The following is a 20,539-nucleotide window of genomic DNA, read 5'->3' on the forward strand; positions in this document are numbered from 1 at the left end:
TGGCTGGCAGCAGACGGTGCAGAAGGACTGCATGCCATCCACATCTCATGGCTGCTCGGCAGAAGATGGTACAGTACGACTGCTAGCCATCCTCATCTCTTGCCTGCCCGGCAGAAGATGGTACAGTACAACTAGCAATCCGTATCGCCTGCCTGCTCACCATAAGACGGTTCAATAGGACTGACTGCAGGACTAAAGAGAATGACCTGGTCAAGTCACTCCAAATTTAGTCCCTGCGCCCATGTCTGCCCAGGCGCTCCCAGCCGACGTGGCCAGGAGCACCTCGGACATGACGATGACGGCTACCCGTCATACTGTACCGTCTGCTGCCACAAGGCAAGGGGTTGCTGCTACTGTGTAGCAATGCCGTACTGCGTCTGCCAGCGCCCAGGAGACATATGGTGACGGTTACCTGAGCGGGCTCCATGCTTGCCGTGGTATGGCGTCTGCACAGGTAACTCAGGAAAAAAGGTGTGAAATGATTGTCTGCCCTTGCTTTCACGGAGGGAGGGAGGGAGGGAACGGGGGCCTGACGATATGTACCCAGAACCACCCGCGACAATGTTTTAGCCCCATCAGGCATTGGGATCTCAACCCAGAATTCCAATGGGCAGCGGAGACTGCGGGAACTGTGGGATAGCTACCCACAGTGCAACGCTCCGGAAGTGGACTCTAGCCTCGGTACTGTGGAAGCACTCCGCTGAGTTAATGCACTTAATGCACTTAGAGCATTTTCTGTGGGGACACACACACTCGAATATATAAAACCGATTTCTAAAAAACTGACTTCTGTAAATTCGACCTTATTCCGTAGTATAGACATACCCTTAGAAATCCTCTGAGAGGATATAGCTTGACTATGGGATCTCTCTACAATTGTGTCAAAAAGTCTTGGAGACTGATTGTCTTACTTCTTTGCAAGTAAAAGGCCAATACACACCTGACATTGAAGGAGCAAAAGTTTCTTCTCTTTGGAAGCATGGGGGTTTTGGAAAAAGGACAGGTAACTGAATACATTGGCTAAGGTAGAATTCTGCAACAACCCTGGGTAGAAATTTAGGATGAAGGTGAAAGGATACTTTGTCCTTGTGTAAAGGGGATGAGGGGGGAAGAAATCTGCCACGAGTGCTCCAAGTTTGTTGATCCTCCTGGCCGAAGTGATGGCCACTAGAAATGCCACCTTCAAGGAGAAGTGAGACATGGAACATGCTGCTAAAAGTTCAAATGGAGGTCTTCTAAGCTACGACAGCTCAAGGTTCAGATCCCATAGTGATGTGGATTTAGTGACTGCCGGAAAAGGCCTTGATGAGGCCCTTCAGGAATAGTGTCATAGTTGGGTAGATAAAACAGAGCACGCATCTACTGTGGTGGGGGTGGGCACCACTAACAGCTGCTGGGTGGACTTGTAAGACTGATTGTGCTGTATCCAGGTGGAGAAACATTTCCATTTAGCCAGATACCCGGAGTAGGAAAGAATTGACCGGAACCTGTTATATACAGTCTGGACCGGGAATAAACAAGAACAATCTGCCTCAGATGCTCATCCAAACACTAGCCCATAAAGTGGAGAAAGCCCAGGTTGGGGTGTTTGACCTGCCCCTGTCCTGTGTCAGGAGTTCTGTGAAGGTCTGGATCTTGATTGGAGGGTGGACTAACATAGTCAGAAGTTCTGGGAACCAAAACTATCTATGCCAGTAGTGTGCTAGGAGAATGAAGACATTGGCTCTGTCATGATGCATCTTTCTCAGCATCTGTAAAAGCAGGAAAATGGGAGGAAAGGCATATCTGAAACTGCTCATCCACAACAATAGGAGAGCATTGCCTTGGGAGTCATGACCTATAGCTCCCCTGGAACAATACATAGGGAATTTCTTGTTTGTTTATGATGCAAAGAGATCCCGCATAGAGGTGTGCCCCAGCACATGAAGATGTCTGTCAGAATGGAGTTGTGGATTTCCCGACTCATGGTCCACCACAAAATGCCTGCTGAGGTTGTCTGCTAAGGAGTTGTGGATACCCAGGAGATAGATCACCTAGATGGTGATGTTGTGACTGACGCACCAGTTCCAAAGCCTGCCTCCCTTCAGACAAAGCAGCAGAGATCTCACTCCTCCCTGTTTATGTAGACAGTGGTGATATTATCTGACATTATGTGGATGTGGAGGGTGCGAGTGAGAGGAAGGAAGGCCTTTGCATGCAAAGGTCAACTACCCGCAGCTCTAGGATGTTGATCTGTAGGCTGGCCTCCTGCGTGGTCTATATGCCCTGTGCAGTGAGACTGTTCAGTTGAGCACCCACCTCAGAAGGGATGCATCACTTATAATAGCGATGCTGGGAGTGGCAAAGGGAACCCTGTCTCTGTTTGACCACTTAGGTGAAGGAGCTGATGATCCAGGAGTTAATGTGGTCTTTGTTAGGTGAGTAGACCAAAGTGAGCCAGGCAGGCAATGCAGATAAAGCCTGAAAAAGGAGGGGGGGGGGGCAGACAAGTACACACTGCCATATGACTTAACAGTGACAGGCACATCCACGTGGTAGTCATTGGTCTGTGGGAAATCAAAGAAACTAGGTTGTGCATTGTCTAAAACCTTTCTACAGGGAGGAAGGCTCTTGCAGAAACAGAGTCCAACGTTGCCTCAATAAAGTTTGTTGTCCTTGTAGGGGATAAAGTGGACTTCTCTGTTCAAGCAGGCCCCCAGGGCTTTGAATGAGGTATTGACTAGCTGATCTGATCTCCTGTTGAGAGTGACCTACCAGGAGCTAGTCAGTCATTGAGATAGGGAAAGAATGTGTGGCTCTGACTTCTCATCTGGTTTGCCACCACAGAGAAAACTTTTGCAAACATTCTGGGTGCTGTCACTAGTCCAAAGGGGAGGACCCAGAATTGTAAGTGCTTCCGGCCCATGATAAGCCATAGGTGTTCACCCCTTCCACAGGAGGTTCCTATGTCAAGAGCTGAGAGCCATGAACCACATCCCTTCTTGGAGAGAGGGGATTACTGACACCAACATGACCATCCTGAATTCCGATTTCCAAACAAAGATGTTGAGTTGCCAAATATCCAGTCTCTACACACTGTCCTTTTTGGGGACTAGGAAATACAGACAATAGAACCCTCATCCTTGAGACGGAGGCGGGCGCCTCAGTGTAATGAGGAGTTTGTTTCCTGTTGAAGAATTGCCTTGAGAGTGGCTGTCTGTAAAGGCCTGTACTTTTAAGAATTTAGGTGTATTCTTATCACTTGGCTAGTTGGAGGTATAAAAGAAAGAATCAAAATCACTGTCTGCCAGTGTAAGGTCCTTCTCTTACTGTGACAGTCTGAGGCCCTGTTCTTAGGCTAAGGCCTTTGGCTAAGCGACAGAGGCAGCCATAAGCTGGGAAGCGACCGGTCACATCCTCACATTCCAAACCAGTCACATTGAAAGAAGGTGCTACTGGGCTGTTAGGAATACAATCCTGTCCTGATAGTGCCTATCACCTCCAGAGAAAGGGAAGTGCCTAGAAGATGTAAAAGGAAATTGAGGTTGATAGTTTTCTGTCTGGTAAGAACTCACTTATCAATAGACACAGCTGGGAAACTCTTATGTCTTTTTTCAGAGGAACAGCCGTGTTAGTCTGTATTCGCAAAAAGAAAAGGAGTACTTGTGGCACCTTAGAGACTAACCAATTTATTTGAGCATGAGCTTTCGTGAGCTACAGCTCACTTCATCAGATGTATACCGTGGAAACTGCAGCAGACTTTATATACACACAGAGAATATGAAACAATACCTCCTCCCACCCCACTGTCCTGCTGGTAATAGCTTATCTAAAGTGATCAACAGGTGGGCCATTTCCAGCACCAATCACAGACATGAAGGTCGCTATCTTAAAACAAAAAAACTTCAAATCCAGACTCCAGCGAGAAACTGCTGAATTGGAATTCATTTGCAAATTGGATACTATTAATTTAGGCTTAAATAGAGACTGGGAGTGGCTAAGTCATTATGCAAGGTAGCCTGTTTCCTCTTGTTTTTTCCTACCCCCCCCCCCCCCCAGATGTTCTGGTTTAACTTGGATTTAAACTTGGAGAGTGGTCAGTTTAGATGAGCTATTACCAGCAGGAGAGTGAGTTTGTGTGTGTATGGGGGTGGGGGGATGTGAGAAAACCTGGATCTATGCAGGAAATAGCCCGACTTGATTATGTAAAGAGTTGTCACTTTGGATGGGCTAGCACCAGCAGGAGAGTGAATTTGTGTGGGGGGGTGGAGGGTGAGAAAACCTGGATTTGTGCTGGAAATGGCCCACCTGTTGATCACTTTAGATAAGCTATTACCAGCAGGACAGTGGGGTGGGAGGAGGTATTGTTTCATATTCTCTGTGTGTATATAAAGTCTGCTGCAGTTTCCACGGTATACATCTGATGAAGTGAGCTGTAGCTCACGAAAGCTCATGCTCAAATAAATTGGTTAGTCTCTAAGGTGCCACAAGTACTCCTTTTCTTCTTATGTCTTTATAGATGTAGTTGTGAAATCCTCACTTCTGTATTGTTTTGTCATTATAGTTCCCACTTTGCTATTGTTTATTGGCATGGTCTCTGTCTGTTCTGTGATTGTTTCTGTCTGCTGTATAATTAATTTTGCTGGGTGTAAACTAATTAAGGTGGTGGGATATAATTGGTTTGCTAATTATGTTACAATATGTTAGGATTGGTTAGTTAAATTTCAGAAGAATGATTGGTTAAGGTATAGCTAAGAATATTACTATATAAATTAGGGGCAAACAGGAAGTAAGTTGGGATTCGAAAATAAGGAAAAAGGAACTTGTATTTAAGCTTGCTGGAAGTTCACCCCAATAAACATCTAATTGTTTGCACCTTCGGACTTCGGGTATTGTTGCTCTCTGTTCATGCGAGAAGGACCAGGGAAGTGAGAGAGTGAAGGAATAAGCTCTCTAACAGGGTCAGGAAGGGTGTTTGCAGGGAGGGAAGGAGATTAACTCTATGGGAGTATCCCTAATGGATGGTTATGTCTTGGAAATTATGCATCATAATTAGCTCCCAGTTGCAGGCAAAACAGTGAGACGGCCTCCAAAAAGGTGACAGAAGGGGCAGGTGACATCAGAGATGTTTTAGTCGAGACCCGCTCACCATCAAAAGTGGCTCCTAACCACAGGCTGGGAACAGGTTGCAGTAGTAGAGGGGGATAAAAAGCAGGGCTTCTGAGTCTTCTGTCTATTACAGAAAGGCCCCACGGATTCTGACAGCAGAATGCACAAGTAGGAGGTGGAGGTGGTCTTGATTTAAAGGTCTGCCTTCTTGTTTGTCCTTGAGACCCATGTGCAGATCCCCAGGGAGCAGAGGGAATACCCTGAGCTGAGTCCTTTAACAAGTGGAGAGTCTCATCAATCTTCTCGTTAAAGAGGCTGGACTCAAAGGGAAAATCTTGGATAGTATTCTCCACCTCTCTGGGGAAGCCAGAGGATTGAAACCATGAATCCCTCCTCATCACAATACCAGTGGCTAAGCTTCTGGATGCTACATCTGCTGCAGCCTGAAGAACTGTTTTTGCCACCAGCTTGCCCTCCTCCAGAAGGGAGAAAAGCTTGGCTCTGTCCTCACAGAAAAGTTTGTTCTAAAAGGCTGCCAGCCTAGAGTAGTTAATCATACTTGGCTAGCAGGGCCTGGTAATTGGTCATGCAGAATCACAAGCCTGCAGAGATCTTTCTCCCCAGGAGGGTCAGTTTCTTGGAGCCCTGGTCTGATGGGGTGGTCCTTAGGTATTGAGACCTATATGTTCCATAGCAGCCTGTACCACCAGGGAGTTGGGAGCAGGGTGGGAGAACAGGAATTCAGCTCCCTTTGCCAAAATGAAATAGCACTTCTCAGCCCTTTTAGGTGTGTGTGGGGGAGGGGGTAGAAAAGAGCACATAGGATGCTGAGGGATGTGCCAGACCAATCTCATTGGTTTCAAGATGGCCTTGTTAACTGGGAGAGCCACCTTACTGGGGCCTGAGGCTGCAGAATGTTCAACAGGCGATGATGAGTCTCGGGCTTCCTCCAGTGATATCTGGAGACCACTGGCCACTCTTTGTGGTAAGTCCTGTTATTGCTTATGGAAATGGAGACATCAGTACCTGTGGTTCTGGTACAGCATCTTCCTCCATCTCACACACCAATGGAACTGGTTGTTGGTGCAAGGAGAAAGAGTGCAAAGACTCCTAGGTGGGTGCTGGACATCTGGTATAGGGATCCCATAGTCCCCAACAGGGCCAGAAAGAGGGGCCAACTGTTTGAAGGGGATCCCATGGCATGGGGAACCATTGGTCCCAAGGTGCTCATAAGGGTAGCAACCGTAAGTCCTTGATTGCCTACCCAGGCTTAGGTCTCTGTGACGATGAAGGAGGGGCCAGCTCATCAGATTTGTCCAAATCCAAAAACTGCTCCTTCTGTAATGTCAGAGCCATCAGTACCGGGGTAATCCTGCTTGATAGTTGTAAGAAAGACCGCTCCTGGGACAACAAAGCAATATAGTCTTCTGGTATAGTAATGTCCCTCAGAAGGGCCAAGCTAGAGAAGAGGGGAGACTGTGGGTGGGGGAGGAAGATATCCTCTGGTGCTATATAGGTCTCTGTGCACCCCATGTGCAGGGTGTTCTGATGGTTGGCACCATCTGTGCACCCCATGTGGGGTGTTCTTCAGGCGGCTGTATCACTATCGCAGAGTCTGAAGCTACACTTGTGGAAGGGACTGGAGAACAACGGCCCTTGTGCTTCAGAACTCGAATCACCAACGGAACAGGATCCTTCTCCCTACGCACCGAACCCTCCACCCTGATGGTTTTTTGGCAGAATCAGTTCTTTAGGGTCTGTGTGTATGGGCTCACCTGACCTTGATGGGCTCAGGGAAGGAGTGTGTCTCTTACAGACAGTCCTCAACAGCGATCTGTCCTTGTGCCCATGAGAGCATCCCTTACTCTTATGAGAAGCCTTGGAGAGTGCGTCTTTGGGCTTAGACACTGAGGGTTCCACTTCTAAGCACATACACACAGGGGTGCTGCTTGTTTGATGAGGCCGATGTACAAGGGGGTCTTCCTGGGCCAGATCAGAAAGGGGCTTTAGAGCCTTCTCCATCAAGTCTAAGGTGAAACTCATGAGCTGTGTGAGTTCTTGGTGGAAACAAGCGACAAATGCTGCATGTCATTGAAACATGTGTCTCACCTAGACGGTCGGGACAGAGCTGGTATTAATTCCTTTTCTGTCAGTGACTAAGGCAGGAGATACTGTTTTGAAGATGGGGAGTCTGGGCATGGTCCCTGACTATGGGGAAGGCGTCTCCAGCCTGGGGAAAGCAAACTACACTAACCTAAAGAACTATTTACAAGTTTTCTGAAAGGATGACACTGGATTCCGACTCAGACCATGCAGAGGTAATAAGGAACTGAGAGGGTGTTGACCCACACTACTACTTATATCCTCAACTCGGGAGCACGAGGAGATCTAATGCGCATATGTGGGACAAAGGACATTGCTTGTTAAAGTCTCCAGACTCAGGAGTATGGTGTCCATGAGTACCCACATGTGTAATGCACAGAGGGACCAACACTTGAAGAACAAACTTCTCACAGCTAGCTAAAAAAAGTTCCATATTTAGTTGAAACTATAAATGTCTTAATTGAAAATTGGTATGAAAAGTTTCATTGTGCTATAGGCGGACAGTTTCGAGACAAACTATTGTGCAATGTGAAAAGGAGTATTTGTGGCACCTTAGAGACTAACCAATTTATTTGAGCATAAGCTTTTGTGAGCTACAGCTCACTTCATCGGATGCATACTGTGTTTCCATAAGCTTTTGTGAGCTACAGCTCACTTCATCGGATGCATACTGTGTTTCCACAGTATGCATCCAATGAAGTGAGCTGTAACTCACGAAAGCTTATGCTCAAATAAATTGGTTAGTCTCTAAGGTGCCACAAGTACTCCTTTTCTTTTTGCGAATACAGACTAACACGGCTGTTACTCTGAAACCTATTGTGCAATGTGAAGATATACAGGCACCCCATTAACTACCACCAGTCCTGTTAATCATAGCTATGAATGGCAGTCAGTCAGTTATACTGAAGCACACATTTTGTTCTCATCTTAATTTCCCTTGTGGACTTGGGTTCAGTTACCTATTGCACAGTTGGTTAAACCACCACCCATCCAACAGAACTCTCATTAGGACAACTGGTAATTAGGTTTCCTTTCCACAGTGCTCAGTGTTTAGAAAGAAAAATATGCAATTTCAGATAAAGTTCAGAATCTAAATCTCAACACAAGCTCATTGTTACAGATCAAATCTCAAGGCACTCAAGTGACAAATTGCAACCCTGAGTTTCCAAGTATTGAGAAATAGTCTCTCAATCTTTTTTACTCCCTTTTTAAAAAGTTCACCAATAAAATATTAACCAAAAAAACTGATGATAATTTTATATCCACACAGAGAATTTGTTCACAACAATTTCTTCAATAACATTTTTTCACTTCTCTATTTAACCATCCCTTGTAGCTACCTCAACTCATCTTACTGGAGAGAAGACATACCTTACTTCTAAGGCAATGGTTCTCAACCTATTTTCCACTGTGGGCTGCATATGCAGCTCTGTTAGGTGGGCCACATCCACACACTAGATATACTACCTGTATGGCCCTGAGGAAGTCACATGGGCAGTAGCTGTGTGCTGACTGGGCCACAAGCAGCCCACAGGTAGCAAGCTGAGAACCACTGCTATAAGGCCACAACCACATCACTTCATGATTCAAAAGCCAGCTCTTGAGACACCAAAGCGATCCCTGCTCTATTCTTTAAGAGTGCAATGTGTTTAGCCTGATATACAGCAAGCATACCCCAGAACACATATCACTTCCCTTCTCTATATTGTCCTTTGGGTTCCCTAGAAGTTCTCACTTAAATACCTCAAGGAACTATACATGTTTGAATGGGCTCCAGCATGGGGAGCAGAGTAGAGTTATCCTCTCAGGACATCAGAACACCTCTCGGCATTAACATTTCAGTATAATAGTTAAAATCATACACAAACCATCTTCAATTTGGAATTCAACAAGGGTTGCTTTTCACCATATCCCATCCGAAGTTGGCGAAAGCACTTTGCACATCAGATATGAGACAACTTAAGTCCTTCAAAGTGGGTGAGAGTTCAGCCTAAGCATCCGGAATACGAACACTTCAGAGGTACAGTATTTTCACGTTGCCCACTTAGTTCAACAGGAAAGCGTGCACTAGAATGGCAGATGCTTTTACTGTTTCCCTACCTCTCTTGAAAAAGCAGAGGTATGAGTCCTAAAAAGAAATCCTCAAATACTCACCATTGCTAACCATACGTCTAGCTACTTCCCAGAGGACTAGTCCAAAAGCCCAGATGTCAACCCTTTTATAAGAGTCAAAGCAGTCCACTTGAATGGTTTCATCTAAGACTTCAGGTGCCATGTAGCGCTTGGTACCCACACGGGGGTTGTTCCCCACATCCAACTGATTAGTGCTTTGGGAATGCATAACTGCAAGACCTGAAACAAAGAAAGCAGAGTTGCTGTTAAATCATTTAAAAAAAAAAAACGAACTCTAGTAGCACATGCAGTTAGAGACTTGAACTGTATACAGAAGTTGGTACATATTCCAAGGACCACAGAGGTTTCTTAAAAACAAGCAACAGACAGGGTTCAATTGTCCAAAGAGCAGCTGTGTCAGCTCCAAACTAGCTGCCAAATATCAAAAATAGCCTGTTTGGCCATAGACTTAGACCAACTATCTCTTACAAGATTACTATTAAACATGTGTATTGCACTGTTATAAAATTTTATCATTCCAGGGATTAAGTGTTTGACAGCCACTGGATGTCACCGTTACTCTCTACACGTATAACCAGGCAGCCAGGAATCTTATTTAAAAAGAAAACAATTCTGCCCCGAGTCCAAATGTATTTATGGAACTTTTGGGTAGGCGGATACATCGAAACTGAGGGGGAAGAGAGCTTTCTTTGCAGAGAGAGGAAAAAATACTGCATGACCAATATGTATACTGGAGTAAAAAATAAAGCTGAAAAACAGCAACACATATGTAGGTCAGAAAGTAAACATCATCAAAGGGGCCTGAGATGAGAACCACTCAACCTGGTTTATGCTGATCTCCAAACATTTAAGTAAAGAACATTATGTGAAAGACTAAATTATAGTAAATTTGGAAACACAACCCATTTTACCATGGTAAACAGGCAGTCACTCCAAAGTAAACAGTGACAAGTGCAGGACAACATTAAGCAATAAAACAGAAGACAGACTCTTCCTGACTCCCTTAACAACATCTCATACTTAAATTTAACACAAGCTTATTTAAGACAACTTGATAACGCTTTAACAGCAGACCCATAGAAGATTAAGTCACAGGATTACTGGATTCCTGAATATTCCTTCAAAACACGGTCTTTTTTCCACAGTAACAAGGATTTGGAAAAAAAACATTTTTCTGCTGTTTAAGTGCACTTCCAATCAATTTGGAGTTCCTACAAGAACTTGCACAGAACTTGAAATGTGCAATCTGTTAACCCCCTCACTGGCTAAGGACGATAATACACTGGCTAAGGACGATAATACACTAAGTCTTTTAATCAGATAAAGGCACCTCCAGTCCTTAAGTATACATTCCCCTTTTCAGATAGAAAGACAAATTTTACAGAGCAATTTTCCTGACAAACTTTGAACATGTCAGTACTTTGGGGGAATTTGCTGTTATAACACTATCCAAACTGGACAAAATACAGGTTTCTCTTATATAAGGTTCAGTTGAATGACAGGTCAAGGGCTTAAGACTCAAGTTAGTGTTTTTCTACACTACAAAATGAGAAAGTGTTGCAACCAGATCCTTAATATGATGGTCTCTGTACTGTAGGTGGTATTTAGAGACCAGATGTTTCACCGTTTTAAGTGTACTTGCCTTCCACTTCAAGAAACCTAGGTGAACCCAAGTGCTACGCAGGGTCTCAATTAGTGCCAGACTACTGATTTTGACAGGAAACATTTAAAGGAAAGATGGGAAGAGTTAGAACTGATGCAGCTTCTTGGTTTTGGACAAGAAAAAAAGTCTTATTTTACATCACTATTGGGATCATTAATGGCTTCCATACAGATATTCCATACTAAACATTGCTTGAGTAGTTATGTTATAACCTCCTCAATTTCCTTAGCATTTTTGCATCTTCTCTAGGAAGGTCAGTACTTGTTTCAAAACAGTGACATTCACTGCACTATTCTGTGTCCTGTACTATATGCAAGTCTTCTGCTCTCTTCTACAAAGCTTTTATAGTTCTCCCAAACTAACTACAAACTACAATTTTCCTAAATCCAGTAACTTGAATACAGACATTCATTAAAGTGAAGCCACCACATACACACTTGGGTTTCTTTATTAAAAAAGGGATTATCTATACAGGAAGTATGAGGCTGTTTGCTACAATTGTAAAAAACCTGCAAGCTAGGTATTTCATTACCTAGTTCCAAAACATTCAAAGCTTTAATTTCAAAGGACTTTCCTCCCTAAACTTCTAGTTCATGTCCAGCCTAGATTAGTAGCAACTGAAACTTGTTACCATCAAACTGCCATTTGGCAATGAATTTATTAGTTCCCCATCCAGATCTTAGAGGGCAGGCATAACCAGCAGAAAACGAGCACTCTTGAAGACACTTTCATCAGGAAAGATAAGGACTGAACAACAATGAAGAAGTGATCCCGCCAGCGACACCAACGTAGGGAAGACTGCACAGATATCGTCTCTGCTACAACTGTTCTATAAACAGAGCTGTTCAGCTTTGAGACAGTTTTCAGAGTTTTTCAGTCACACTGAAAAATGAGAGCAAGGGTGTGTGTGTACACAATTACATGTACACAATTTTTACTCCTGGGAAAATTCTGTGCAACTGCGACATGCAGAAAAGTGTCCGCCCCTCACACAGAATCCCTTTGCTTCCTTGCAGAAAATGGTTTCTGTGGGGAAGCAAAGAGAAGCTGCACCAGTACTCACTCACCCCTCCCCAGCAGCTCAGACTGTTCAGGCAGCAGGGGGAAGAGGTAAAATCACAGAGCAGCTAGGGCTGGGTCAGATAAGCCCCAGAAAACGTCCGCAGCTGAAGAAAGTTTGCACCATTTTGGGGTTGGGGGGAGAGAGGGAGGAGAGAAAGGTGTTTTGGCTGCATGGGAGTTGGGCAGACGGGGAGCAGCTCCCTGTACAGTGACACTCCCCCCCCAACCCCCTCCTGTATCAGGAGCCCCCTGCACCCAGAGCCTCCCCATTGAACCCCCCCCCCCCCAAGCCCTCACCCTGCTGAGCCTCACCCCTGGCATTAGGAGCCCTCCATACTCGGACCTCCACCACATTGAGCCCCAACCAGCTGCACCTTAACCCCCCAGCACCCCCACCCACCCACTGAGTCCTAACCACCTTCACCATGCCTCCCCTTGCAGGATCCTATTCCCCTGGCACCCAGACCCCCATACCAAACCCCTGTGCATCCAGATTCCACTCTGCACCCAGACCCCACACCAGGCTGCCCACACCCAGACTGCACCACACAGAACCTTGGTACTTCTGAGGGAATTCTGCACCAAAAATAAATAAATAAATAAATAAATTAAAAAAGACATTTAACTTCTGCAAAGTTCTGCATATTTTAATTGCCAAAATAACACAATATCATCACACCATTTTCAATTATTTGCGGACAAGAATTTTGAAATAAATTACCAAAATAACTGAAAATGGTGTGATGATATCGTGTTTATTTTGGCAATTAAAATATGCAGAACTTTGCAGAATTTTAAAATATTGTGCACAGAATATTTTAATTTTTTGGCACAAAATTCCCTCAGGAGCAAATTTTTCTTTTAGTTTATACAATTAAGGAATTTCTTAACTGGATGCACTGGCAGATCCAGAGCAGTGACTTGGATGGTAATACAATGCATAACCACTTGGTTCTTAACTGCACCTCTCTAGCCATCAGAAGCTACACTTCACTATAGTTCTTTCTACACACACTGTTGCTAAAAAGGTAGGCACAGAGAGAGACATCAGTGTTGGAAAGGAGAGGAATGAAAGAAAAATCAGATCAGAAGAAAATGAAGACAGGCCAACCATGCACAAAAGGACTCAATACAACCTGTAGAGGAAACCGCTGTTTTGGTTAATCCCCATTAGAGATAATGAAGGAAGAAGAGTGCTCCATAAATAGGTGGCCAAGATTTTCATATTCAAAAAGGCCATTTATTTTTCCCACTGGCAAAATTAGTCGAACAGCAGCAAATACTTCTGCTCCTACCTGTGTAACATACACCCCTCTACTATACCACTGAGGTCTCCAGATACCACTGCAAAAAGGTTTCATTTCACTTCTGTGGTGCTGACTCAATAGTGAAATAAATGCTGCCCCCTTCTGGTGATGATTAAGTATCAGCTTAAAAATGAACTCTACAAAACAGAATTTAAAGATGTGTATTACTTATTTCACTAAATAAAATATCCATTTCCTGTTTGAGATTCCCTCTGTGGACTCTGAGGAGCTGTCCCCTCAGCAGAGATACAGCTAGATTGTTACTTATTATGGGAGCACCTGCATTTATGCTGAACACCATTTACGTGGGATACGGTCAGATCTCAATGTGCGTCACAGTCATAAGACCCAGTGATGTTAATGGGAATTATGCACAAAGAAAATCTCAGAATCAAGTCACACAATGTTTTTAAATCCAGCCAATTATTTCCTTACATTCAACATGTCTTAAAACAACTAGTCTATCACTTTTTTCTTCCCTTTGCACAGATAACAGAAGCATCGCACCATAATGCCTTGTACATTAACCAGTCATGTTGCTTTAATCATCCCTCTGCATCCCCCGGCCTAGAAATTGTATTTCATTTTTTTTAAAAATACAAGTAACTCAATAAAAGCTTGGTTCTGTGCTCACTATCAATGGTGAAAGTCCCACTGACTTCAGGGAATGCTGGATCAGGCCTATAGGTGCCAGGGAGTTAAGTGTTATATTTTGTACAATAAGTTTTACAGGCAAAAATTTAGTAGGATTTTAAGATTTAAGTAAAAACATTTGGAACAATAAGTGCATTATTAGTAAGAGCCCAGTTCAACCCAACTCCCACTGACTCCAAATCAGAGTTGGATCAAGCCCTAAATTGCCCCCCTTTCCTTTTGAAATGGAAGACTGGAAAAAGTTCATTAATTTAACATTTAGAGAGGGAAAAAAAGTTAATTGGATCCTAAATATTATCCATAAAGCCTCTAAAATGCTATAGACTAGACATTATTAATGAAACTGTGAAGTGTTATTTATTGATGAAGCCTGGTCTGAGAATGATCCAAAATGTAACATCTGTTTCTGAAATCAGAAGTGGTACTAAGTTTATTCAGCTGGAACAACAGGATAGTACCTTGTAAGTGCCCCCTAGTGGCTGCCTTAACTTCCAAGAAAGTTACAAATTGCTCAAAGTACCTTAAAATTTATCTACTATATTTGGTTAGTTATGGAACATGCAGTTTGTGTTGTTTGGAAACTGAAACTCACCTAAATCTGCTATGCAGCACTGCCCATTTTTTTTAACAAGGATATTTTTGCTCTTCAAGTCCCGATGGGAAATGGCAGGCTTCCCCTGGGTCCCAAATATCTCTATATGCAAGTGTGCAAGGCCACTGGCTATGGACAGGACTATTCGTAGGCAGCTGACAGTGTCTAACGTAGTGAGCTGTAGATAGTCGTACAGAGATCCCATTTCATGATAGTGTGTAATTAACCACAACTGGGTGCTAGAGTTTCTAGAAGTCATATCTGATGCAATAAAACCTGAGAGGAGAAAAGCAAAGAGACAACAAAATTAGCATACACAGATGTCAAGTCTACATCAAGAGGTAAAATATCATCATCAACAACTTATAATTTAAAACTGAACCGAAATATAATCATACTTGTGAAAGGCCACTGTGTAGATGATAAATACTAAGATGAGGGAGCAGTCTTAAATTGCATAAAATGCAACTAAAATATATTCACAAAAATGCATCATACCTTCATTTGAATGACTACAACAAGATAAAATTGCAAGTTACGGGTCAAAACCAAACAAGCTTTTTAACAACTAAAATCCACAGTTTAAAATTTCATGTTAAACAATGTCCTTTATTTGGATGTTGGTTAATTAAGCAAATCAGTTTTAAATACGAATTATTAAACTGTTTCCCAATAATTAAAATAACTCAGTATTTGCCTTCTACTGTAATGAAAACCAAGTCACTATACAGAATTAGTTTTGGCACTCTAAATAAAGTGAATACTCCTAGCTCTAGCCACCTTGAACTCAATTAAAAAATATAACATACAATACATGCTCACCCCCACCAATCAGCCTGACCCGAAATGCAGCCATAATCGAACGAACCAACTGATACCACATTCCACTTCAAAGCCCCATCATTCACTCTGTATCTTAAACCTTCCCCAAATGCCTGCGAGAACAGGCAAGCCCTGCAAAATGCATTTGAGGTCCAATGATTTGAGCTATTTTGGGTCACAGTGAGGAATGAAACCAGAATTGAGTGGCCTGCCAGCAACTTTCTTCACTTTAAGGAAGGGAGCTCCAGTTTGAGCATCACTGCAACTCCAACACCGTGGCATTGGGAGAGAAGCAGTCCCTCAAATAGGCAGGTCACAGGCCATCTAAATCTTTATTGGTCAAAAACAACACACTCTACTTGAGGCCAACAAGCAGCCAGAGCAGATCACAGAAAATGGGTGTTCCAGGTGAGCTATTGTGCTCAGGAAGCAATGTAACAAAGTTCCTCCTCTGCCTTGGTGGGTCCTGCTCTTATTGGCGGACTTTCTTGCCTCAGAGGTTCACGGCAGCCCACAGTTTGGCCACTTTTGTGGCTCAAATCTGCCACTCACTCAGTTAGCCTCATCACTGGCCAGCATGGGGAAAAGAAGAACAATCCCTGCAGTCTCTGCTGATCCACCTAGTGGATCGGGGAACAGGCCAGAGACCTTCCCCTCTGGTGGAACCCACAGTCCAAGTCAACTCCTCTGGTATCAAGTAGGGAGTTGGGGGGGGATAGAGGGATGGGGGAAACCGGGCCCGCCCTCTACTCCGGGTTCCAGCCCAGGGCCCTGTGGATTGCAGCTGTCTACAGTGGCTCCTGTAACAGCTGGATGACAGCTACAACTCCCTGGGCTACTTCCCCATGGCCTCCTCCCAACACCTTCTTTATTCTCACCACAAGACCTTCCTCCTGATGCCTGGTAATGCTTGTACTTCTCAGTCTTCCAATCGTATGCCTTCTCACTCTCAGCTTCTTGCGCCTCTTGCTCCCAGCTTCTCGCACGCACACCACAAACTGAAGTGAGTTCCTTTTTAAACCCAGGTGCCCTGATTAGCCTGCCTTAAATGATTCTAGCAGCTTCTTGATTGGCTGCAGGTGTTCCAATCAGCCTGTCTTAATTGTCTCCAGAAGGCTCCTGATTGTTCTGGAACCTTCCCTGTTACCTTACCTAGGGAAAAGGGACCTACTTAACCTGGGGCTAATATATCTGCCTTCTATCATCCCTAGCAAGAAACTGCACAACAAGATAGCTGGGTATGTCACCCATCCGATGAAGCGTATTCAGAGGGGGACTGTCAGAGGTATCTCCATCAAACTGCAGGAAGAGGAGAGAGAGGAGGGATAACTATGTCTCTGAGCTCTCTGCCCTTGACCAGGAGATCACTGAAGCTGACCCAGATACTAAGGAAATGCTGAAGCTGCTGGACTTTGGCAGTCTGTCCAACCTGCAGGTCACGCAGCCCACTGTGGGAATGAACTTCAAAACACCAAGAGGAGCTATCTGAACCCATTGCTGTGCTGTCACTTTTCCAATAAATGTGGGAAACAAAAACAAAACAAACAAAAAAATCACTCTCCTGTAGCCTTCTGGCATGACCCTGTCACAGCAAGCAGCCATATTTTGCACCAGTTTAATGATCAGATTTAAGATGTATCCCCATGTAGAGTGCTATAATATCCTAATTTGAATGACAAAGGCATTAACACGAGTGAAGTCCCTCCGAAAAGAAAAAAACACACCTTCCTGGCCAAGTATATATATGGGGGGTTGGGGAAGGCAAGCAGAGAGTAACAATAACTACTTTATACTCTGTGAGCAACTCTTGGTCTAATCATATCATGAGCACATAGTAGCCAGGGAGTACACCCTCAAATCAAGATATTTCCTTAAAGCTACCATCACCACCTTGGCTTTGGTCTCTTCTGGGCTAAGCAACAAACAGCTTGCTCTCCAGTAGCTGGAAATGCCACTTGGGAATTGCTGAAGCAAAACAAATTAGAAGATCCTCCCTGAGGCTGCATCAAGCTGCTCTAGGCACCAAACCCAAGATGCTCTAAATTGCATCCACAGGATTGGTGGACAAAAGAAGGTGGCCGATTGCCAAGTGGAATTTAGCAAGACCTAGTCAAGCATCTTTAGTCAGATCACTTTTCCCCCTACCAAACACTGGATGACAACAGCTATTATGCAAGGTACCTCAGAGGTAGAGCGAGGTGGAAAGACAACAACTAACTATGGCTGGATTTCTTGATCCTTTCTAGAAAGTAAATTGAGAACAATTTATTTTGTAAACAGAGAACCAAGACCCCCAGAGGTGTCCTAGATCAAAATCAAACCCAAGATCCAGAGGTGAAAGAGAGGGAGCTGCTCTTGTATTTACTGTACAGTCTACAAACTAGTGACCTGAATAGTTTTGGTCAAAGCAATAGAAGTTTGTTTCTATTCACTTGGGAATAAAGTTGTTTCTTTTAAATAAAAGCCCACCGGGATAAAGCACAGGGCACACCCAAACAAAACAAATGCACTTCCCACCCTTCCCCCCCCACACGCTTTTCCCTTTAAAATTCTAATTTCTTGTCAATATGATGACATTTGACATTGTGCCTTAAAAAAAAAAAAAATCCAAGGAATAACCAGCAAATTTCACATTAATCTGCTAAGACTGACATGATTTTACTCAGTCAAACAGCAGAACATTGGGAAAGGGTAATATTTCAGCCAACTCAGTATACTCTCAGGAAGAGAAGCTCAAGATTTCACATTTCTGGAGGCCACAATATTATTTTTGTAACAGCAGAGGAAACTGTTTCAGGAAACATTTGACAAACATCTTGGAGGCTGATCCATGGAGCCAGAAGGGCATTCTCTAACAGGAAAGGAACAAGAAAGAGCCTTCATAAAATAACTTAAAGTGAGACAGGTTATGGGTAAGGGAAAAGTCACCGAGTAGTAAACAGACTACTGCTTTTCATTTTTCAGAATGATGCACCAGTGAAAAGGCGGAGACTAGGAAAGAAAAAGTACTACCTAAATTAAAAAAATGCAACTGTGGTTCAATACATTCAAGTGTAACAAAATTAGAGAAGAAAAAGCATTTTCTTAGGCTTCTAGCTCCAAACAGAGAGTGTGTTGCAACAGGTACAGTTGAGAGAGAGAAAGTGATACAGGGTCTCAGTATTCAATATCGTTAGGAAAGAATGGGTACATATTTATATACAGGAAAAATGGGCTACTTCATAAAGGACAACTCTAATTAAAGTCTGACTTTAAAGCAGATTTATTAAGTTCATACAACACAAGATCCCTACAAAAAAAGTTAAGAGCATGAAAGGAAAACTAACAACTCAGAGGTCAGAAGCTGTTTCACAGCAATGGTCAGAAGGATATGAAACATCTGATCGTGTGCCCGAGCTTGAACCAAAAAGACAGGCGTTTCTCAAATACACATGAGGAGGGAAGATAGTAGAAATAGCAGGAATATCAGCAAGGAAACGGAAGCGCAGCTGATTGTCAGGCCATGGCAAGTAGCCTGTTTGCAACTGTAATCCTAAAACCAGTGAAGTTTTAGCATGTTTTAAGGTGCAAAGGTAGGAACATTTTATTTAAGTGAGCAAGGAGAGGCAGAACCAACCTGTCCTGTTCACAATCATCTTCATTAATCTCTCAGTACCAGGATATAACCAGACCAGCTCATGATCTCCTCCCTGCATTAGTGCAAGCTCTTGTGTTGCTGATAGAGTTTGTAGGCTTAGTAAACGTTAATTTCAAATGCCATTTACACCAAGAATATAAAGGTATTTTTAAGAACTGGTAAATCCCAATTACCCCACCCCTGACATACTTTACCCAGACACCACGAAAATATTTCCTAAAGTTTGGTACTACATCTTCGTAGTAACGTCTTTTTCCTTACATAGGCAACTCATTTCTGTGAACTCCATAAAGTCTAAAGGAATCCTTATACTTAAATCTAAAAAGCACATTAAGTATGCCACAGTAAAAACAGAGTTTTTCCCCTCTTTCTTCCTACCCCATTACGCCTACGTAGATTAAAACAACATTGGGCCTGGATCCAATACAACGACATTGGGCAGCTGTCTCACAACTCTCAAAATTGTCTGGTTCTCGCCTTTGGTCACACTGCAACGTGTGTGTGTGCGCGTGTGTGTAAAACTACCCCCCCCCACGGGGAATAGCGACACACACCCCCTCCCACAGGCTGAGGGAGTACTACAGACTCAGGCTGCACACCACCTTTCTTTTTCCTGACAGCAATCAGCTGATAGCCACACTGCCTGCTTCTCACTAGCTTGTTTTTGCATTAAGGCAATGACACTCTGATCATGGGCCTTTGATTTCAAGGATCAGCCTATAAATCCCTCCCTTATTCCCATAAGGGTGTCTCCCCTCCATTTTCCTAAAAGCATGTACCAAACCCTGGATTTTGAGGGGCACTTAGAAAATTGAGGCGCACGCAACATTACTGTTCACAGTTAATGCAGTTTCCTAGTATCCCTGCTTTAGTATAATGGTTGCGATTGTTCTACTTACCTAAAATATTTTCATGCCGCAGTAACACAGTGTTGTACAATTCAGTTTCCCTGAACCAGGATTTTTCATCTCGTGAAGAAAAGATCTTCACTGCAACATTTTCTCCTTGCCACTGACCCCTCCAGACCTCTCCATATCGGCCTTTTCCTGACAAAAAGCAAAACGGTATTTTGACCAACATTGTTCATTAGTGTCAGTGAATTAGAAGTTAGCATAAATAGATCTCAAGTCAATCCAGTCTAAATAAAACAATTTTGAAAGATAACAAGCTGCACTGCCTGCAGCTCCTTGCTCTCTCTGAAATGCTACTTTAACAAATTAAATGCACAAGCCTACATTAAACACAACATAAAGACTGCAAAGGTAAACACACGCACCCCAATCCATAACTAGGATGCCTATGCACTCCAGCGATATAAATAAATAAATAAATCCCTGCTGAGGGCCAGGCCCACCCTCCCATCCCCTCTATTTCAGGGACTCCCAGGAACTCCACCCACCCATTTGCTCATGCCTTGGTCTCTGTGTCTTCCATCCCATCGTTCCCATTCTCCACCCTCCAACATGACAGGGTATGTG

General features: G+C 43.6%; 1 protein-coding gene across 5 annotated transcripts in view; it reads right to left on the minus strand.

The window, feature by feature from the left end:
* ACVR1 (activin A receptor type 1) overlaps positions 1-20,539 on the minus strand; it is a 138,878-nt gene that overhangs the window by 20,128 nt on the left and 98,211 nt on the right. For all 5 annotated transcript variants that reach the window (XM_075117851.1, XM_075117852.1, XM_075117854.1 and 2 more), the window contains 3 exons: positions 19,961-20,107; positions 14,603-14,878; positions 9,346-9,543 (listed from right to left, as the gene is read on the minus strand). In XM_075117851.1, the coding sequence (XP_074973952.1) occupies positions 9,346-9,543; positions 14,603-14,878; positions 19,961-20,107 (621 nt within the window). The remainder of the gene's footprint in view (positions 1-9,345; positions 9,544-14,602; positions 14,879-19,960; positions 20,108-20,539) is intronic.

Source organism: Caretta caretta, chromosome 11 (genome assembly GCF_965140235.1).
Source record: "Caretta caretta isolate rCarCar2 chromosome 11, rCarCar1.hap1, whole genome shotgun sequence".
Classification (NCBI taxonomy): Eukaryota; Metazoa; Chordata; order Testudines; family Cheloniidae; genus Caretta; species Caretta caretta.